The 22,509-nt window shown below is 53.9% G+C and overlaps 1 protein-coding gene and 1 non-coding gene across 2 annotated transcripts; one reads left to right on the top strand and one right to left on the bottom strand.

Moving 5' to 3' along the window:
- Nucleotides 1-2,626: 2,626 nt before the first annotated feature.
- On the top strand, nt 2,627-2,699 carry TRNAQ-UUG (transfer RNA glutamine (anticodon UUG)). The gene has a single exon. It is a non-coding gene; the product is annotated as a tRNA-Gln (tRNA).
- Nucleotides 2,700-5,676: 2,977 nt separating this feature from the next.
- Nucleotides 5,677-15,538, bottom strand: LOC102452274 (uncharacterized). Its single transcript, XM_089773363.1, is given in 5 exon segments — nt 5,677-7,443; nt 7,446-8,975; nt 9,264-9,377; nt 10,596-10,789; nt 13,535-15,538. Coding segments are annotated over 5 exon segments (2,022 nt in total). The 5' UTR covers nt 13,687-15,538; the 3' UTR covers nt 5,677-7,411.
- Nucleotides 15,539-22,509: the final 6,971 nt, after the last annotated feature.

Below are 22,509 nucleotides of genomic sequence, written 5' to 3'. Positions count from 1 at the left end.
GGACAAGGAGTAATGGGCTTAAAGTGCAGCAGGGGAGGTTTAGATTGGACATTAGGAAAAAATTCCTAACTGTCAGGGTGGTCAAATATTGGAATAAATTGCCAAGGGAGGTGGTGGAATCTCCCTCTCTGGAGATATTTAAGAACAGGTTAGATAGACATCTGTCAGGGATGGTGTAGATGGAGCTTGATCCTGCCTTGAGGGCGGGGGGCTGGACTCGATGACCTCTCGAGGTCCCTTCCAGTCCTATTATTCTATGATTCTATGATTCTAAGTGGGCGTGTTCTTTCGGAAGCCCTGTATTCCTCATTTTGGTAGGAATAAGCACTCTTCCCAAAGAGAAGGTTTTCCCCACATTTGGACCCGTGTAGATGGGCCAAATGTCAGAAAAGCCTCTTCTGAAAAAAAAAGTGTCTCCGAAACTGTTCTAATTTATGGTCCCAGACAACACATTTGAATTCCAAAGTGCAGCCATTCCCCATTTCTCTCCAGCCTTGAAGGGGTCTCAAGGCCTGTGCAGCCCAAGAAATGTGATTAGCAGCTCACACCCACAATCTTTTTGTCAATTGCAGTGCAGCCTAAGGGTTACGTACCAAGCACACAGGACAGTCCACCACTCTACCAGCTGAGCTATCGAAGGGGGCCTGAGTGCTGCTGGTTTGTCCATGTTGGCCCATCTACAAGTGTCAGGGCATGTGCTCTCCCAAGTGAGTGGCATCGCAGAAGAACCCAGGAGCACTTCCCATGCAGAAGGACCCCTGAGCTAGATCCATTCGCGTCTCAGCAAAAGAAAAATAGCTGGGTTCTTCTCATGGGTCTTTTTTTGTTTCAATGTCTCTAGGGCTGTGTCCAGACTCCATGCCTCCGTCGACGGAGGCATGTAGATTAGCCAGATCGGAAGAGGGAAATGAAGCCGCGATTAAAATAATCGCGGCTTCATTTAAATTTAAATGGCTGCCCCGATCTGCCGATCAGCTGTTTGTCGGCAGATCGGGAGAGTCTGGACGCGATGCCCCGACAAAGAAGCCTTTCTTCATCGACACAGGTAAACCTGGTTTCAAAAGAAAAATAGCTGGGTTCTTCTCATGGGTCTTTTTTTGTTTCAATGTCTCTAGGGGTGCAGAAGGGGCAGATCCAAAAGAACCAAACCGGTTGAGTGCATCTTGGTCCAGCCTCTCACTTGTGCTGCTCGCTCTCCCAGACAGTTCCTACGCCCAAGGCAATAGCTCCACACCCAATGGATGGGTTAGCAGAGGCAAGGGGGCAATAGGCAGAGCCTGGCAGCTGCTGGGACCGGACCTGAGGGCATCAGGGGAAGCGGCAACAAACACAAACACAGCCCCCTGCGTCTCTAGCCAGGCTGGTAGGTTTCATAGCCCCAGCTCATCTGAGCCAGCAAGATGAGCAGTCGAGCACCAGTGGGCACCAGATGCCCGGCAGAAGGCAGAAAATCTCTTCTCACCAGCCTGAGAACAAGAAACCTAAAGCGGAAGGGTTTTGTAACAACCAGCCTGGGAAAATCCCACTGACAGTTGAGCTCAGATTGCAAAGTTCAGAGCCCTGAGTACTGCCCCTTGCAGCATGGGACAAACAGCTGATGTTTTTGGTGGGCACCTGGGACTCTCAGCTCTCAGGCTGCCTCTGCTCTCCCGGCTCCCTCCAGCTGCCCCATCCCAGCTGCTTGTTTATTTTTGTTTTAACTTAAGTACCAGCTCTAGTAGAAGCCATGTGACACTCTCCCCTCCCCCATCATGGCATGGACAGGTCGCTGCCCCCAACCAAACTCTGAAATGGCCCCCTGCATTTCCCTGGCCCCATGGGGCTGGCAGGAAAGAGGCCCAGGGCCAGGCTAGAGCCAGGGGAAGCAGGAGGCAGGGAGATCCCCAGTCTACACAGCTTCTTTTTGTGCAAAGCCTCGTGTATAAAAACGGACCCAATTAATTATGCAAATGAGCATGGCAATATGCTAATCTGTGCTACATTTGCATGAGCTTTTGGGGAAGAGAGGTGCAGTATGGAGATAATCTAGGTGGGAGATAGCCGTGAAGTAACATAGACTCAGGAAAAATCCCTGGGCTGCAATCCTTAGTTACACACAATAAGAATAATTCACCAGCTCAGACGTGATTTCTAAACCCCCAAACAAGGAAAATAATAAAACCTGATGGACTAGGGCAATGGTCCCCAATGCCATACACACAGGTGCCATGGTGCCTACTGCCATTTATATGTGCTCGTGGAGCAATCTGGTCTGGCCCCGGCCCCGGGCGTGCGGCAGGTGCCAGCCCCAGGAGCATGGGCGGCCCCTGCCTGGGGTCGCGGCACATGCCGGTGCCAGCCCCAGGCACACGGCACCTGGAAAGCCCCTGCTTGGGGTCGAGGCACATGCTGCTGCTGGTCCTGGTTCCAGGGTCGTGGCAGAATCCGGGGTCGGCCCCGGGCGCATGGCGCATGCTTGGCCCCGCCCCCAGGCATGTGGCCCATGAGCGGCCCCGCCCCTGGACGTGTGGTGCGTAAGCGGCCCCGCCCTTAGGCACTGAGCAGCCCCAAAACATTGGGGACCACTGGACTAGGGAGACTTTTCCCTACCCACACATTGCAAGAAATCCAATTCTCTGCAAGTCAAGACTGTGTGGCCTAATGGATAAGGCATCTGACTTTGGATCAGAAGATTGAGGGTTCGAGTCTCTTCACAGTTGCATTTACCTTCCTTTGTCTGAGCTCATGGATCCAGATGTTGCTGTCCTGGAAAGGTCCTATGTGACAATGTGGTTTTTCTATAACCCCATTGGAAGGCCTGTAGCTGTTCAGGCTGTTCAGTAGGTCTAAACTATGGGGGATATTGCAGGGAGTGTTACTGGCTTGTGAAAGCAGGGCTGGTGGTTCCAGGAGAGAAGCGGCAAGCTGGGCTGGGCTGGCCTGGCCTGGCGGGGGGGGGGGGGGCAGAGAGAATGAGACAGCAGGGAGTGGGACTGATCAGGGTGTGCACAGATCCTGAATAAAAATTAAAAGCAATGCCTTTTAAATATCCCCACTGCTGCCAGTGCCAGTGAGGTTTAAGGCACTTCCATGTGTCAGAATGGAGAGAGCCTGGTGCATTCACCATCCACAATGAGAATATGGATAAAAAATTCCAAAGATGGTATCGGCTTTCTGAAAATAAATGAGCCCCTTTTCAGCACACGATGTGGTGGTGCAGGGCTTATTGGGTTATTCTGGTTCTGCTGGTGGAAGCAGGGCTGGCTGGGGGGAGAGGGAGCAGTGGGGCTGGCTGGGAAAGATTGGGGGGAACTGACAGGAGGAAGCAGGGCTGGTGTGGGCAGCAGGACTGGCAGGGGAAATCAGGAGGAGAAGCGGGGGAGAACCACCAGGCCGACAGAGGGTGGGGGTGAGCGGGGATGTCCAGGGGGAAAACAGGGGGAAGAGAATCGGCCGGTGGGGAGAGGGACTGATCCTAGGGCGCTGCCCGTCCCGTGCATGGTCCTGGTGAAGCACGAAGGAGTCTGGCCTCCTAGATTCCATTTTGCCACCCCCTCGAGTAGTGTTGTTTGTCCATGTTCCATGTTCCTTGTTCAGGTAGGAATAAGAGATCCTCCGGAAAAGGGCTTTATTCCGGAGGATCGCGCCAGTCTAGATGCTTTTTTCCGGCTTTTCCCCAAGCCGGAAAAAAAGCGGTGGACATGTTTATTTAAATCCTGCGGGGGATATTTAAATCCCCCGCAGATTTCCCTATTCCAAAGTTAGAAATTAGCATGCCTCTTCCGGAGAAGGGGCCAGTCTAGACGTAGCCATAGGGAAAACCGTGGACCATGCCGTAACACCTTACTCTGAAGCACTCAACCAGGAAGTAGAGGTCAAATCTATAATCATGGGCAGTGCCTTTACTGGTGACAAAATATCTTGGGGATGGATTTGAGTAGTGTTTTGCCAAATCATGTGGCGAGTTTAGATTATAACAGTTATATAGTACTGGTGCTGTACCAGCGCTTCCAAAGTAAATTAAAACCCCTGAAATTGTTGTATTTTATCTGGTGGGTTAAAGAACCCTAAACCCAAGAGGAGGGAACTGTAGGGGTAAACTGAGGCAGTCCATGGTATCTTGCTGAAAAATGAGAACTCAAATCCTAAATCATTAGGCCAGGCCTGGGAAGCACACAGACAGTAGCTACCATGAACCTGGCTCCCTTGGCAACCACATTCCAAGTGGGCTTCCCTTTGATAAGGCTGGTACCAAAGAACTCTGCAGGATTGTTTTTCACTGTCTTCTTTATTCCTAGAAAATAAGCCTGAGGCCTTAGACTGCGCTAACCCAAGGCAATATCACCCCTGCAGTAGACGCATTATATTTCTGGCTGAAAGAGTTACCATCCACATGCCTCTGTTTATGTTGGCTCATTTTGCTTGTTAGGAATAATTACCTGTATTATTGATAAGATGTTTAATTGGTGATGGGCAGGGATCCTGTGTAACCTTGTAGTCCATTGGCTTATGTGCTCATAATGTTTCCACTGCTAGACCTATCAAATCACTTCTCCTCTGACCACCTGTTGAATGTGTAATCTAATGTTTGTTTTGGTTAAGTTAGTGCTCACCAGGTTAAAAAAAAAGTCCACTAACTCTGGAACCCCAGGAAAGTAAATCTGGCCTATGGGAAGCCCTGAACTTCAGTCCTCCCTGTCTCTTCCCCTCACCCTGTGAATGCCAGAAGTGTGAGGTGTCTCAGTCGGGGGCCACATCTTTGAGTGTTCTCCAACTGATTTTTCTGTGGGTGAGTGGCCCCCAATACAAAAAAGGTTCTCTACCCCTACAATAAGTAAAAACATTGATTTTTTCTGGTATGTATTGGACATAAATATTTTACATAATATACAATAAAGTTTGATTAACTAACATGAGAAAGTTAAAAGGTTTAATCTCTTCAGTAATTTAAATTCAACTCCCCAGATGCAGCCCTAGCAAAATGGCTTGACTAATTATGTAATTAACAGTGAGTTTCCATGAGCAACAGTAGTCGGCAGCTGTGTCTAGACTGGCAAGTTTTTCCGCAAAATCATCTGCTTTTGCGGAAAAACTTACCAGCTGTCTACACTGGCCACTTGAGTTTCTGCAAAAGCACTGACGATCTCATGTAAGATTGTCAGTGCTTTTGCGGAAATACTATGCTGCTTCCATACGGGCAAAAGTCTTTTTCCAAAAAACTTTTGCGCAAAAGGGCCAGTGTAGACAGCAGAGATTTGTTTTCCACAAAAAAGCCCCGATCGCAAAAATGGCAATCGGGGCTTTTTTGCGGAAAAGTGCGTCTAGATCCCCCACGGACACTTTTCCGCAAAAAGTGCTTATGCAGAAAAGCGTCCTGCCAATCTAGATGCTCTTTTCCGAAAATGCTTTTAACGGAAAAGTTTTCCGTTAAAAGCATTTCCGAAAAATCATGCCAGTGTAGACATAGCCTACAGGTTTGGAGAGGGCTGGGCTGGGTCTGGGCACTGCTGAGGGAATCCACTCAGGTCAAATTGCTCAAAACCAGGACTGCTTACAGCCCTTGACTGGAGACCTTTCCAAAATAGGCCACAAACCAGTCATACAAAGCACTTTATCTGCCAGTCCACCCACAGGAAGCTTCATAAGTAAAACCTCTCAGATACCCCAGCTCTTCCTGTGCCGCAATCAGCCCTGGTCTTACACAAAGGTGAGGGGTTATAGAGCCCAATCTCTCCAACCCAGAACAGATCCACCCAGTTCCAAAGAACCAGTGATCAATCTCTGGTCAATTTATACTTTAGATCTTACCCACAAGATCACAACGGACCAATCCTTTAGAATCTAAAGGTTTATTAATAAAAGAAAGAAAAGGTTGAGAGTAAGGTTGTTAAGGAGAATACATTATATACATCAATCGGCAAATTCTTGATGCAGGATCTTAGTGGAGATGTTACAAACTGCTAGCATAAAAGTCTTTGGAGTACATCATATACCAGGATGGGTCAGCACTCATTCCTCTTGTCTCTGTCCTTAGCAAGGCTTCATCTGGGATAAGTAGCGAGACTGAAGACAAGATGGAGCCCCCCTCATGGTGTTTGATATTCATTCCCGGTGTCTCCCAAGCTGGACCTAGTCACATGGTCAAGTGACCTGTTTCATATGCCAGCAGCCATTGTAACCTGGCTGCTTTGCAGCTTACCACATGCATTCCTCAGCTGTGTATTGGCCACCCGGAGAGCCATTGTCCTTGGATTCGTACTGATTAGCATAGTCACTCATTGGACATTCTTTCCCCATGACAGGCAGTCCATACATAGCATCAACAGAGCCCATAGTCATAACTTTCCATACAAACTCCAAAAGAGGACATGAATACCATACATAGAATCAACACAATCTCAGCTTTCATTTGATACCTCACATGGCCCACTTTGTACCAAATTTGAGGCAAACAGTTCCCCATGATCACAGCAAGTGATCTGTATGCTCACCTTAAAATCCAATAATGTAACAGGGGGCTCAAAAAAGGGTTGGGGTCTGGAGAAAGGATCTGGGATGCAGAAGCAGGCAGCTATCTGGCCAGGGGGAGGGTGCAGTGTGGGGCCAGGAGAGAGGGTGCAAGAAAAAAGGAGGGTGTCAGTGCAAGCTGGGGGTGCTGGCTCCCAGGGGAAATGGAATTGAGGAGATTGGGAGGGAAAGCAAATATTACCTGGCTTTGGGCCCCTTGCAGCAACATATTCAGCCACACTGTCCTGGACACGTCGGAGGGAGGCTCTGCTGTTGCAGCAGCAACCACACAGACCAGGACCAGCCCCGGACACCAGAGGCATCACTGCTGCACCCATTCAGTCCAGGGCCAGAGATGCTACTGCTGCAGCCATCCAGAGGCACCCCTAACATGGCCATGTAGCCCTGGAGGCCAGAAGTGCAGTGGAAGCAGTGCCTCTAATGCCAGCCTCAGGTTGTGTGGCAAAGACTCAGCCTAGTGCTGCCTCCTCTCTAGAAGCTACACAACACGAAGAGGGAGTGGGGCTAAGCTCCTTCCCCCTCAGCACATGCTCATTTGGAGGTGGGGCCTGGTATTACCTTGTGGACAGAATCAAAGCCTTAGGCAGGCTAGATTGTGCCAACAGAGAAAATTTTGCTCACCACCACTATAGGGTTTCTCATATGTGTGGCTTCAAGGCTTGAAATCTCACAATAACATTTCCCAAAGTCAGGGCAGTTGAAGGATTTCACTCTTGTGAGAGTTCTCTTATGGATAACAAACTGTGACCTCTGACTGCAGTCAGAACAGTTGAATGTTTCCTACAGTCGAATGTTTTCTTGCATGTGGGTTTTCCTATGTTTAACCAGGCGCAACCTCTGACTGAAGCTCTTCCCACAGTGAGAGCAGCTGAAGGGTTTTTACCCTGTGTGGGTTCTCCTATGTCTAACAAGGTGTGACCTCTGACTGAAGCTTTTCCCACAGTCAGAGCAGCTGAAGGGTTTCTCCCCTGTGTGGGTTCTCTTATGGATAACAAGTTGTGACCTCTGACTGAAGCTTTTCCCACAGTCAGAGCAGCTGAAGGGTTTCTCTCCTGTGTGGGCTCTCCTATGATTAACAAGGTGTGACCTCTGACTGAAGCTTTTCCCACAGTCAGAGCAGCTGAAGGGTTTCTCTCCTGTGTGAGCTCTCCTATGGCTCACAATGTATGACCTGTCACTGAAGCATTTCCCACAGTCAGAGCAACTGAAGGGTTTCTCCCCTGTGTGGGTTCTCTTATGGATAACAAGGTGTGACCTCTGACTGAAGCTTTTCCCACAGTCAGAGCAGCTGAAGGGTTTCTCTCCTGTGTGGGTTCTCCTATGACTAACAAGGTGCGACCTCTGACTGAAGCTTTTCCCACAGTCAGAGCAGCTGAAGGGTCTCTCTCCTGTGTGGGCTCTCCTATGGCTAATAAAGTATGACCTGTAACTGAAGCATTTCCCACAGTCAGAGCAGATGAAGGGTTTCTCCCCTGTGTGGGCTCTCCTATGGATAACAAGGTGTGACCTCTGACTGAAGCTTTTCCCACAGTCAGAGCAGCTGAAGGGATTCTCTCCTGTGTGGGCTCTCCTATGTATAACAAGGTGTGACCTCTGACTGAAGCTTTTCCCACAGTCAGAGCAGCTGAAGGGGTTCTCTCCTGTGTGGGCTCTCCTATGGCTAACAAAGTATGACCTGTGACTGAAGCTTTTCCCACAGTCAGAGCAGCTGAAGGGTTTCTCTCCTGTGTGGGCTCTCCTATGGCTAACAAGCTGTGACCGCCGACTGAAGCTTTTCCCAAAGTCAGAGCAGCTGAAGGGTTTCTCTCCTGTATGGGCTCTCCTATGCCTAACAAGGTGAGACCTCCGTTTGAACCTTTTCCCACAGTCAGAGCAGCTGAAGGGTTTCTCTCCGGTGTGAACTCTGCTATGGTTAACAAAGCTTGACCTCTGACTGAAGCTTTTCCCACAGTCAGAGCAGCTGAAGGGTTTCTCTCCTGTGTGGGTTCTCCTATGGTTAACAAGCTGTGACTTCTGACTGTAGCTTTTCCCACAGTCAGAGCAGCTGAAGGGTTTCTTTCCTGTGTGAACTCTCCTATGGCTAACAAGGTTTGACCTCCGACTGAAGCTTTTCCCACAGTCAGAGCAGCTGAAGGGTTTCTCTCCTGTTTGGGCTCTTTCACGTTTAATAAGAGCTGCACAGTCACAGCAAGGACAAGGTGAATGTTGATGGGGAATTTTTGTTTGAACAGTTTCTGTATTTGTTTTCAACCTTCTGCTCCTGTCACTGGATTTATCCTGTCCTGTTCCAGGATGGTTTCCCTGCTGCCTTTGTAGGTTACACTGTCTGTCACAAGTCTCTCCTTGCTCAGGACTCTGAGAAACATGCCCTTCAGATCTTCCCACTAACATCCCACATGGAGCCATTCGCTCAGGTCCTTCCTCCTGAAGACTCCTCTCACTGTTCTCATTCAGCATCTCATCACCTGCTGGGATAGAAAGAGAAACCACACAGGAGTCATTCTCTGTGCTGAGCTGAAAGAAAAATTCTGAATGATGAACAGAAAATGGGGGGGAGGACACCCAAAGAATGACTGGAAAGATACAATAATCATGAGCTGAGTTCACCCTGCTCCCCCATCAGTCTTTCCCCACACAGCACTCTCAGACTAGAGTTAAAGACAGGCTGAAAGGCCAGTCAGACTTGATGAAAACACACAACCAACACCTGCTATGAGAACACAGAAATTGGTTTGAGTCAGTTTAGCTGATCTCACCTGTGTGTGTGTCACTGATGATCTTCCCTTCCTCAGAGCCTTGGAGATCCACGATCTGCAGCTCTTCCCTTTGCTCCATCCAGGAGAGCACATGAGCTTTGGGGACTGGAAATCCTATTGGGAGAGAAATTAACCAAGTGCTGATCTTTTTGATTAAGGTCTGTGCCATTGTTGCTTCCAAAGCCAGGATCTGAGTTTCCTACCCAGAAAGGCTTCTTCTCAGCCTTCCAGAGACTGGTCTCTGGCTGGTACAAGATACCAGGACATACTAATTCTCCCCTCCTCCCACTAACATGTTGGGAATAGCCCAGCTGATTCTCATGGGGAACTGAGCGCTCTGCTTCACTCTCCAGGATACAACTCAGTCTCCCTTAGGGCCTGTTCCATACTTGGGCAGGACAGGAACACACTGCTCATAAGGGGAGAGCTCTAGGATGCTCAGGATTGACAGACACCCCTAGCCAGGACTCATATTTGAGCTGCCACATGTGAGGTCACTAGGGCTGGGAGAGAAAGGACCTAGCAGAGCTCTAGAGCCCTATGGGCTCTGCCCACAAAGCTCTTGGCTGGGGGCTGGACTTGCCCTGCTCTTGGGCTCAGGTACTCTACTTGAGCCAGAAGGAGGCAAGGGAAGTTGTCTGATAAGGAAAATGAATCCTTGTCTGGCCACTTCAGGCCCTGCCTATGCTCCACACTCCTGATACTGACTGACTGTGCCTGGGTGTGCCCTGTGAGCTGCACAGAACAGCAGTCAGTCCTGCAGACAGCCAGGGCAGTGCCGGGATGTTCCTGTGGCCAGCCAAGGTGGCTGTGCTGCTTCTCTGCTGCTCTTAGATGCTCCTGCAGCTCAGCTCTCCTTCTGCAGCCTTAGATCTACTCTGCCAGCAGCAGCAGCCCTCCTCTTGTGGCCAGTCGGGCCTGCCGTTTGGTGCCCCTCTGGCTTGCACAGAATCTACCAGAAGCAGGGAAGGACTCTGAGTTGGTGCCTTCCTTCCAGGGGCTCAGCACAATAGCACAAGGGGACTCTGCAGATGCTAAGAAAAGCTGCACCCAGCTCCACTACTCAGGTTCCTGCCTGGGCCCTTCCACTGATGCCTCCGGCCAAGGCACAACATGGGCAAGAAGGTGGGAACCACGAGACCTTGGCTGTGGGAAGAGAAGCACCAGTATTATGTCACTGAACCTCCTCTCACACAGGAGCCAGGATTACTGGGGCACATACTGCTGATATTGGGGGTTCGGGCAATGAGGGACCCTGAACCGAACCAAACCCAACCCAGCTGCTCCAGAGCCCACCCAGCTTCTGTTACACAAGGGGACAGGAATCCTCACCCAGCCAGCACACAGCTTCGTAATTCTCCTGCATCACATCCCTGTAGAGGGCTCTCTGGCCCAGGTCCAGTAGAGCCCATTCCTCTTCAGAGAAATACACAGCCACCTCCTCGAAGCTCACTGGCTTCGCCACAGCCATTTCCTGTCCCTGGCTCTGCAGGCCAGGCGCTGAGCTGGAGTCAGACATGGGTGTTCTGCAGTCAGAAGGAGAAGGGGAATTGGAGACATTTCAAAAAGAGCTTTAATCCTTTCCACACCCCAATTCTGCCCAGACTCTGTCCTTGGTGAAAAACATGCTGGACTCTACGCTGAGTCTAGATATTCCATAAACACCACACACAAGTTAGATCCAAAGGCCGTATTTATTTCTCTCAATACCTGGCTTGAGTTACATTAGTTTGCCTGCAACAATGGGATTCAGTTTTCAGCATCCAGTTGTTTCTGCTAACAAGCCACATATTCATCTGCCTGAACATGGACATAGGTTTAATTTAATTTGGGCTGCAATATTTATAATCCTTAGTCTTCATGCATTGATTTGCAGCCCAAACTTTGGTTCTCTCCTCTGACACAGACTTCCATAACAGAGAGGAAGTGAAGTTAATATGAGTATTCATATACATATTATTAAACACGTGTGCTGAATGTTTTCAGGATAAGACCTTAAAATTAATGGATTCATGGCATCACAAAATATCCTTAGCCATGCAGTCTGTCCCCTCTGTGGCATAAGCCATTACACCTATCCGAGCTACTTAGGCACAAAGTTCTGTTTCCCCACAGCATATTTTCTAGAAAGTCGTCCAGTGTTGATATGAAGACATCAAGAGATGGAGAATCCATCAGTTCTTTGCTCATTTGTTTCAGCAGCTAATTCTCTTACCCATCAAACATTTGTGCCTCCTCTCTAGCCTGAAATTGTCCAGCTGCAGCTTTCAGTTATTAACTCTCACTGAACTGTATCCACTAGACCAGGGGTGGGCAATTCATTTGATGGGGGGGGAGGGGAGAGACTCCAAGATTTTGGAAAGTGGTTGAGAGCTGCACTCTTCCAAGACATTAACCAGGAAATACAGCGTATGAGATGGACACTGGGAGAAGAAGGGAGCTTTGAGAGAGGCTTTGGAATGCAGGAGGGAAAAAGGGGTCTGGGAAGGAGTTTGGGTGAAGGAAGCAGGTGTGATCTGGGGCACTGGATTAGCCAACTACTCATGAAATATTTAAAGTAAAGTTAATTTAGAAAAGTGGCTGAGTGGACAAATAAGGGTGAGGGTTTCTGACCATGAAGAGATTCTTGCATACGTGGATGCAGGAAGAGAGAGTGTGGATATGTGGAGCGGGAGGCAGGAGTGGGGGGCAGAGAATTAGGAGGGGAAGGGAGAGGTTGGGGTGCCAGAGGCAAGCTTTGGCCAGGAGACTTACCTGAGTGACTCCCGACCAGCAGCCAAGCACCTCTCTGAGGCAGGTAAGGAGCCTGTCCAACCCTCGCACAGGCTGCGGGGCCATGTGTGTGAGAATACCTATGAGCTGGAGGGGAGAGGGCACGGTGCTTCCTTTCTGGCCAGAAACCAGCCAATGAGATTGTCCTGGAGGTGGAAGCAGTGCCTGAAGCCTTTCCCCTTAACCTCCAGGTCACTCTCACTTTCTGAGTGGCTTGCAGGTGGGAAGTGGCAAGTACAGAAGTAGCCCATTGCTCTCCAAGCATCAGTGGGCCGGATCAGATGGCCTGGTGACCTGGATCCGGCCCATGGGCTGTATTTTGCTCAGGGCTGCACTAGACCGAAGAGCCCTTGCGTATCCGGCAATTTCTCGCCATGAACACACTGATACCATGGAAGCCAGTCAGCTCTCAGCCTTTCAGCCTATTTATTGTTTGAAACCAACCCCAGATTGAAACTGACTGAGTAGTGAAAACTGAGCCTGAAGGTGCCGTCCGTTATGTGCTTTAACTTCATCCCTTTAGCATCACAAACCCATAGACCAGTGTTTCTCCAAGTGTTCACAGGTCCCCATGCAGTGCCCCTGGGACTCCTCACTGATCAGTGAGTGAGATTTAGAGCTGTGTGCAAAGACGCTGCCATGACATTAACTTTACCTATTTTGATTCCTTGACACCAACAGGAGGCTCAGAATTTGCAAACCCCTGGCTCTATTTGCAAGCAGTTGACTCTGTTTGCTCAGTGCCTCTAAGGAGAGCAGCATGATGGGGCCGTCATTCTCTATGGGGGAATTGAGGCAGGGGATGGTTGGCTTCAGAGGCCAGGTTCAATAGTTTCTAATACTTAAACAACTTTCCCCTACTCCATCCCTTCTAGGTACCTTTGAATTCCCTCAGGGTATGTCTACACTACCCCCCTAGTTCGAACTAGAGGCGTACAGCTAGTTTGGATTAGGAAGCCTAATCCGAACTAGCTTGTCCGTGCCGCGTGGCACGGAGTCCGAACTAGCCGGCATTTAAAAATGGCGCCGGCCGGCTTTATGCAAATTAAGCCCGGGAAATTCAAATCCCGGGCTTCATTTGCAACTCCGAATGACTACATTACCCCACTAGTTCGAACTAGGGGGGTAGTGTAGACATACCCTCAGAGTCTCCGACAGCGCAATTGTTTTCCAAGAAAAAGCATTGACTTGTTCTTCCAGTTCAAGGGAAATCTCCTCTGTCAGCTGGAACTGCCCCGTCTCACACCTGGACAGAAACAATTCCATGTGATTCTATTTCATTTACAGATGATAAGATTTGGCTAGGAAGTCTCAGCTCTAACAGGCCTGGAGTTAGAATTCCTTGAATTTCCCCAGCCTGAGAGCAGGGGCAACACAGCCCATGGCAGCAATGCACACACCGAGTTACACCCAGATCCGACAGCTGGATCCCAACGCTTGTGATTCAGTAGGCTCCCTTCCCTGTGTGGAGAGCTGGGATGTTTCTCCCTCAGTCTCACCTACAGGAATTCACTCGCTGGCTTCTGACACTTCCCCTCCCAGCTTCTCCAGCTGGGCCAGCAGGAGTCGTTCTTGTTCCTCCAGGAACTGCCGCAGCTGCTGAAACTCGGCCACAATCTTCGGCCTCTCGGCTTGTGTCGAGCGTGAGCATCCGGAAGCACTAACAGCCAGACACGGACGGGCGGACGGGCCCTGCGCTAAATGTGCAACTTCAACCACAGAGGGGGCAGCAGCGAGCGGCCTGAGGCCCCTGCCCCGCCAGAGCAGCCCCCCACAGGCAGCACAGGAAGGTGGGTCACAGCCCCTCCCCCAGCCCAGCTGTGCCCCTCCCCCAGCCCAGCTGTGCCCCTCCCCCAACTCCCACAAGAGAGCTGCACCCCCCCTCCCGGCCTGGCCAGCCCAGCCCAGCCTCCCCTCAGCCTGTTTGAGCCCCTCCCACAAACCCTCCCCACTAAGGCCGTGCCCCACAACCCCCCCCGCTTCGCAGGGGCGCACCCAGCAGCAGCTGCTCCACAGACATGTGGGGGGGAAGGAGGCGGGTCAGGAGCGAGGGGCGGGGCCTCCGGCAGCCGTCTGGCCCGCCCACGAAACTCGCGCATGTGCAGCGCGGGGCTAACCGCCGGGAGCAGCGGGAGCGCCCGGCAGCCAATGAGGCGCCGCGGAGGGAAATAAACAAACAAACATCCCCGCCCCCTGGCCACACTGAGCCCCGCCCCCAGGGTCCTGCCCCCAGCGTTAACTACCCGGCCCCACCCACCTCGCTCTGCTCCCTGCTCCCCCGAAGCAGCGCGGCGAGTAACAGCAGCAAGAACTGGCTGAGGGTGTGCGGCACATGTGCAGTGGCGGCAACGGAGTCAGACACTGCTGAGGGCGCGCGGCGGGGAGTGACGGGCGGGAAAGCACAAAAACCCGGCCACGGCCATACGGAATGGAGGGGCCCTGTGAGATCGCGCATGCGCAGAAGGTCAGTGACTCTGCTGGCAGTCCAGCGCCAGGGCTTAGCTCAGACCAGGAGTTTCCTGGCCACGCCCCAGTCCCAAGCGGGCAGGCGGGGGGGGGGGGGGCATTTGCCTGACGCGCAGCAACAGGGGGGCGGGGGCGTTTCCTGCTGGGCTGGGGCCGGGCCGGGGCATTTCTCATAACCCGGGGCGGGGGAGGCGTGTCACTTCCCAGCACCCCGCTCGCGCGAACCCGCAACAGCCTCCCCCGCCCCCTGCGCAGTCACGTGGGGCCTGCGCTGGTCCCTGCAGCCCCCGCCCCGACTGGCCGCGGCGCTACAGCCCTGCCCCAAGGGGAACGGAGGGGCTGGTCACATGTCACCTCCGTCACGCACGGGGGGGGCTCCGCCCCCGAACCTCCCAACCCCGGTCCCCGCCCCCAAACTCCCCCTTGTTACCCGCGCGGAGGAGCCGGGGGCTTCACTGCTCCCCCAGCTCAGAAACATTCCCCCACCCGCTCCACAGCCCCGCCCCCCCGGCTCCCACAGCCCCGCCCCTTCACCCCCCACCCCTCTTCCTGGCAAGTCCCTGGTTGCTTCGCCTGGCGTCCCCAGCTCCTCACGCTGCATCTTCCCCCCCCATGGGCCATGGCACCAGCTCCCCTGCCCCAAACCCTGTCAGGACAGCCTCAGTGACAGACACCTGCTCCGTCCCCAAGCCCCCGACACTCTGGTTTCTGCCCATCCCAAAGGAGCGTTTGCCCCAAGTCACTGGCACCTCCCGGCTGAAAGCAAACCCGGCGCCTGCAGCTAGTCCTATGGCACCGTCACCAGCGATTTACTAGCCCAGAGAAGGGAAGGAGAGTTACTCACAGGGCAAATGCAGCAGCCACACACACACCCGGCGCTCTCCTGCCTGGCCCAAGGGAATGGAGGCGCCTCGCTGTGCCCTGTAGCCCCAGCCTGCGCCAGGGCACTGCACATTCCTCAGTTTGGGTATGTCTACACTACCCCGCTAGTTCGAACTAGCGGGGTAATGTAGGCATACCGCACTTGCAAATGAAGCCCAGGATTTGAATTTCCCGGGCCTCATTTACATAAGCGGGGAGCCGCCATTTTTAAAACCCCGCTGGTTCGAACCCCGTGCAGCACAGCTACACGGGGCACGAACTAGGTAGTTCGAACTAGGCTTCCTGGTTCGAACTACCGTTACTCCTCGTGAAATGAGGAGTAACGGTAGTTCGAACCAGGAAGCATAGTTCGAACTACCTAGTTCGTGCCCCGTGTAGCTGTGCTGCACGGGGTTCGAACCAGCGGGGTTTTAAAAATGGCAGCTCCCCGCTTATGCAAATGAAGCCCGGGAAATTCAAATCCCGGGCTTCATTTGCAAGTGTGGTATGCCTACATTACCCTCCTAGTTCGAACTAGGAGGGTAGTGTAGACATACCCTTTGTGCCTAACCCTCCCCCCACTGCCATCCCCCTCCCCCTGTCTAAGCCTGGGAGAGAAAGTTCTTTCCACCCTGGCTCGTCCTTCCCTCCCCAGAGCTCACACTGATAAGAGGGTTTGGGTCCAGTTACACCTCTTTTGGCCCTGCAGCCACTTGTGGGATCTCCCCACCCACATGGTCAGTTTGGCCCCTCACAGACTTTCTCTCTCTTCCCTGCAATTTCATGCATCATCTTCCCTCCACAAACTGGGGGGGAGGGGGCTTTTTTGGGTCAGGGGCCACACACAGGCACTAAGTGAGAAGCAAGAAAAACCCCTCACTGATATGGCCCACACGCCAGCTGGAGTGGTGGGAGGGAGGGAAGTGGGGAGGGGTGGCTAGGAAGCCGGTGCAGGCTCCCCAATATCGGGGGGTTCCTGAAGCTTCAGGGGCCACATCCAGGCAAGTCCTGAGCCGTAGGTTCTCTGCTCCTGCTTTACAGTGTGAGCCAGGCAGCTTTAAGCAAACACGGACACCGAACAGGGATTCTCCGGGCCCTAGAGCCAAGCTGGGCCACGCGGGTTTGCAGGAGGCTGCAGCTAAAATGTTTCCCTGCGTCCTGTCCCTGGCTCTGCAGGCCGGGGGCTGAGCTGGGGACAGACATGGGTGTTGCAGCCTGGCAGGGGAGAGGGGCCATTGGAGACATGTCAGAGGGGCTTTAACCCTTTCTGGAGAGGTTAAATTACTATTGCTCAGCGAATGGAGCAGTAGATGCAGGGCTACTCAACCCGGTTTTTTAAGGCGAGACCTTTTATTAAGTTCTGTTCAGAGACGGACAAGCTCTGGAGCGGAGGGGGCTCTTCCACAGGCCTTGCCCAGTTGGTCACATTCTGTCTCCAGGCCACAGCTCCAATGCTGTCCCTGGAGTGGGCCCGAGGGGGCCCATGCAAAGGGCTGGGGCTGCAGACAATCATTAGGAGGCCCCCGCAGGCTGCCCGTCCCTCAGCTCGGTAAGTCTGTCTGGGTGCAACAGGCAACAGACTCTACCGCCCCCCCTGCCAATCACCTGCTGATGTGGGATTCATGGGGGGGGCTCGCTCTCCCGCTGCCCCCGCCCTGCTGACCCGCACAGGAGCAGCCCGAGGTGCGGGTGTTTCCACGGGAGGTGGCAGGGGGCGGGCACCAGAGGGGACAGGAGCAGCTCCACGGGTGTGGGGTCCCCGCTGTGTCACCGTCCCCCCCGAAACGCATAAGCGCCAAGGGGGAGGCGCAAACCCGCAACAGCCTCCTACCCGCAGCCACGTGGGGCCCACGTGAGTCCCTGCAGCACCAGCCCCGCCCCTCAGACCAGACTGACTGGCAAAGAGACGGGGGCTGGTCATGTGTCCGCACCGTCACATGTGGGTTGGCGGGGGAGACGCCGCAAGTCCTAGCGCGGGAGGCGAATAGCAACGCGCGGCGGCCCCGCCCCCGAGCCCCATCCCGCGGCACGTGGCGCTGCCTCCCCAGCCCGGCAGTGAGGACCCCCCCATTGTTACAGAGCCGAGATGGGGGCGGGGCTAGAGAGTCGGGGGCCCAATCTCACCAGCAGCCGCCGGACCGGACCCTCGTGTGGGGGGTGTTTGCAGGGGCCGCACCCAGCGGGGGGAGGGCTGGGTCCATTTCACACCCCAGTTCCCCCGGCTCCATCCCTGCAGACACACTCCGGGCTCGGCTGCTCAGTCTGCTCCCCCGCACCCCAATCCCCCGCGCCCTCCAGCGCCCCAAAGGCCACAGACCCTCCCCCTGGCATCCACAGCCCCGCCCCCTTCACACGCACCCCGCCGGCTCCCCTTCTCCAGGGCGGGGGGGAAGGCGCAGGGTCTGCGAGGAGCGAGGGCGCCTGCACGTCCCCACCTGAGGCCAGGCTGCAGGAGTGGGGCTGCTCCGCCCGACACCCCCTGGGTCCTAGCGCCCTGCCAGGCTGCTCCCCCAACAGGCCATGCAGCTGCCAGGGCGATGGCTCCAGCTCCCGAGTTCTTGTGGAGTCGGATTAACCCGCTCCCAGGCTGTAGGAACCGCCCCCCCTCAGTTCCTCGCCCCCCCGACCCTCTGCTGCAGCGGTTGCTGCTGGGGTCTGGTATCACATCTGCCCCCCCGACCTTGGCTGATTCCGCTGGTCACCACACCCTTCAATCCCTGGCAGTGCGCTGGGAGCAGGGACATACCCACCCCAGTGGGGCCCCTCTCCCCACTGACTGGCCCAGGGGTACAGGCTGGGAGGGGGTGTGTGTGTGTCAGTTTCCCCTCCGGCCTATCTCCAGCCTTTGCTCCAGGACTGGGAGGTGCTGGTGTCTGGGACATTCCCAGCCCCATGTGCTGCTGCCCCTCCCTTGCACCGCCCCTCCCCCGCCTGTCACGAGCCCCTAGAGCAGGAGTGCAATATTGCCATGCATATACAGGATACACCTGTCACAATGAGCAACCTCTACCTTTGCCCATCCCCCTCAGGGGGTGTCACATTACTGAATTGGAGGGAAGCAGCCAGATCGATGCTGCACCCCTAGGTGGGGGTGTTGGCCCCAGAAATTGGTATAAAAGGGAGCCATGTGGGGTATTGAATGGGAGCTTATTGTTTGTTGATCTTATGTACGCTATTTATGTGAATATATAATGTCTGTGTGTGTAGGTAGGAATCTGTAATCTGTGTGGAAGCTGAATATTTCTCTGGATGTGGTTAAGCATTGCTATGGACAGGCTGTGTAGCGAAGCCCTGTGGGACAATGGCTCTCAATGGGCTATGGACACACCCAAAGAATGGGGTTTGACACCTGAGGGCAGCCAGCAGGGAACACAGAGATTGGCCTCTGACCAGGTGACTTGCTGCATACAAGACGAGGCCAGGAAGGAGGTATAAAGAGGCCATGCGGTCGATGCCATTTTGTTCTCAGCTCAGCACTTCATCCCAGAGGCAGCACTGCAGGGATTGAAGAGCCCGGAAGACCTGTGAACCCATCCTGACCTTAGGATGTGCAATAAGAACTTTTAAACCAGCAGCTGCAACATCTCTGCTAGAGCCTGCATCGAGAACTGGGAGATTCAGTGCATGTAACGTACTGTACTTTAATAACCTTACTCTCATGCTTTTCTTTCCTGTAATAATAAACCTTTAGATATAGATTCTAAAGGATTGGCCCAGCGTGATTTGTGGGTAAGGTCCAGAGGGTAAATTGACCAGGGATCTGTGGCTGGTTTCTTGGAACCGGACAGAACTTGTTCGGGGTAGGTGGGATTGGGTGCTAGGACCCCCCACCTGTGTATGAGGCCCAGGGCCATCTGGGGCACGGATATTGCTGGGGTGTCGGAGGGGTTTTGCTCGGGAGGCTTCAGGCAGGTTGCTGAAGCGCTCAGAGGGACTGGTTTGTGGCCTGTGTGGAGAGGTCACCAGTCGGGGGCTGTAAGGAGCCTCGGATTCAAGCAATTCGCCCTCAGCTGTGCCCAGACACGGCCCGGTCCGTCACAGGGGGCACCAGAACAGGAGGCCAAGGGCCCCTCCCACTGTTGAAAGTGGGCAGATTTGACCTGGCCTCTTTTCTCATCAGTTGCCCCCTACTCTTCCCCATTCCCCCGGGCTCTGCCCCCCACCCTGGCCAGAATATGGACCTTGCCCAAGGAGGAGAAGCCCTGGGGTGCCAGTGCAGCTGGGGCCATCACAGACCCATCCACCTGGGGATCGGGGACTCGAAAGCTGCCGCTGGCTGATGGGCCAGCCCTAGTACCCCTGCCCAGGGCAGATGGAGGGTCCATGGATCCCCCACTGCCCAGACAGTTCTTACTGTGACATGAATGGGGTAAGAACCACAAGGGCAGTTGTGGGGAGCTTCAGACTCTCCACCTGCCCTGGATGGGGGTGGGGACATAGGCTGGGGCTGCTCATGGGCCCCCCCCACCAGTGTTCCCTGTAAGCTGAGTGCTTGGGCAGCCATCCAGGACAAATTCAGGCACCGCCCAGGTGATTAGCAGAACCAGCCCGCGCCCGCCCCCCAGGCGGCAGCCTGTTTCTATGTGTGGTGCACATCTGCACCTGCCTTGGTGCACAGAATGACATTTCTTCCACCAATAAATGGAATCAATTCGAGGGAACCCTCCCCCACAGGACAGCCTGAGTGACAGACACCTGCTCCCTCCCCAAGCCCCACAACACTCTGGTTTCTGCCCATCCCAAAGGAGCGTTTGCCCCAAGTCACTGGCACCTCCTGGCTGAAAGCAAACCCAGCACCTGCAGCCAGTCCTATGGCACCATCATGAATGATTTACTGGCCCAGAGAAGGGAAGGAGAGTTACTCACAGTGAACGCAGCAGCGAGACACACACACACGGTGCTCTCCTGCCTGGCCCAAGGGAATAGAGGCTCTGGAGAGCCAGCTCCCTGTGTCCTGTAGCACCAGCCCACCAGCTGCAGATTCCTCAGTTTGTGCTTAACCCTCCCCCCACCATCATCCCTCTCCCTCCCTGCCCCACCCCCAGCATCTAAGCCTGGCAGAGAGAAAGTTCTTCCTACTGCTGGCTCGTCCTTCCCTCCCCCAGAGCTCACACTGATAAGAGGGTTTGGGGCCTGGCTCCTCTTCAAGGGCACAAGGAGGAGGGGAGCAGCCAACAGAGTCTTTTGCCCACAATGCTCCACAGTGGCTTGTCTGGTGTCTCGAGCTTCCTGTGCCAGGCAGGAGATGCCCCTCCCCCCTCCCCGCCCCGGACACACCAGGGTCTCACACTTGGCTCTGCTCCTTTCCTGGTCTTGGGCTGCTCCTGAAGTCACAACAAACCCTTGTCCAGCCCCTGAGCAACACTGAACCATCACCCAGCACCACAGGCACAGCCAGTCCCAGGGGGTCAGCACCTGCAGCAACCCCCAGCATTTCCCAGAGTCCAGCCCCTACCCCTGTCTCTGCCAGTCCAATGCCTGTTTTAATCACACACAGACCCCAGGGAGCCAGCTGGCTGCTGGCGCGGCATGTGCTAGTGCCCAGGAGGTCTGGGGTGTGGGCATGAGCTGGCACCAGGTTGGGTAGGGTCACATGTCTATGGTGAGCAGTTGTGCAATGCACACTGACCGTCATGGGGAGCCCTGTCACAGTGCTGGATGGGCTCATGAATCCCTGGGGTGTGAGATCCTCGTCCACTCCTGTGCCTGTCTGATGGGGTACTGAGACAGGGCAGAAGTTAGGAAGGGTGGGAGAGGGGAGCTGTGAGGGTATGGAGGCAGGGCGAGGGGGAGAGGGGAGAGGGGAGAGGGAGGCAGGTGTCCAGTTTGGGACCGGAAGCCCCTGGCCCAACAGTCTCCTGGAGATGCCAGGCAGCGCCACTGGCCCAGGCTGTCCAACATCCAGTTTGCGGCTCCACAGGCTCCCTGCCAGCCCCTGTGCAGCCCGTGGGGAAGCCCCTGAGTCGGCATGCCTGGCTCTTAGCATTGGAGCAACGGGGGGAGGGGGGGCAATCAGCTGGGCCAGGGCAGAGCAAGAACTGCTCTTGGGCAGCAGAGTGAGCAAGGCTGGCCACTGACCAGGCTCCCTAACCTAAGCCCCTCCCCTTTTGCCCCCCCTCTCACCCAGTTCCTCCAGAGCCTGGCTGGAACGGCTGCGCCACTGCCAGCCCTGCTGTTTGGCATGGTGCAGTCATGGGGCCAAGGGCAGGGGAGTCCTCAGGTGTGGAGAGCAGCTGGGGGCTGGATGGGGGGCCTGGAGTGTAGGGAACAGGAGAGAGGGATGGGACAGAAGATGTCTGGCTCGGTGGGGGAGGGTGTCACAGCTTCCCCCAGGCTCCCCTCAATGTATTGTTCCCAGCATGGTATATCAGTTGGGGGACACATTAATGTGGCTTCGGGTTTTTTTGGGTGGGGAGGGGAGGAGGTGTCTCTCAACTGTGTTTTCAACAACAGGGTTTCATGTTGATAAGCTGAATTTCAGAAAACTGAAGACATCCCGGACAGAGATAACAGCTGTGAATAAATTGTACCAAAACACCAACATTGAGCCTGCCACTTGTAGAACCTAGTTTCATTTATAGATGTGGTACAGGGAGAATCAAATGACACCTAAGAAGAGATGGCCAGGTCCAATTTTGCCAGATGCTAGCCACTATGAAATAAAATTGAACACTCAGCAATTGGAGTAAAAATGGTGGAAGCAGAACGCAAGCCCCAGTGCATTTGGCCAAGCCAGAAAAGATGGAACTCTGTGTTCATGGCTGTGGAGATAATTTGGGGAATATTGAATGAACAAGGAGAAGGGTCCATGAGAAATGTGTTCCCAGGACTCCAAATTAGTATGCAAGAAGCAGTTCTTCACTTTATGCTTTTCTTTTTGTTAAAAACACGAACCCTGATCATTCTGTATTTTTATTAACATTATGTATTGACTGTACGACAGGCTGAATCCAGCAGAGCTGGTTTTATTGACAGAATATGCCATGGTTATGGGCCCAGTGGTGAAAGCACTAAATAGTATCCAAGCAGAGACAAGCACACTAATGGAATGGATGCTCTGTAAATTATACCAGCTTCAAGGCGTAGCTGAGTTCATTGTTTTTTAAGTTTATCCTGTACAAACTAATGGTCTGGTAGCACTTTATAG

The sequence above is a fragment of the Pelodiscus sinensis genome, chromosome 25 (assembly GCF_052426305.1).
Source record: "Pelodiscus sinensis isolate ZL-2025 chromosome 25, ASM5242630v1, whole genome shotgun sequence".
Lineage (NCBI taxonomy): Eukaryota > Metazoa > Chordata > Testudines > Trionychidae > Pelodiscus > Pelodiscus sinensis.
Note: the sequence above shows the minus strand (reverse complement) of the source record. Positions and strands in the feature narration are given on the sequence as shown.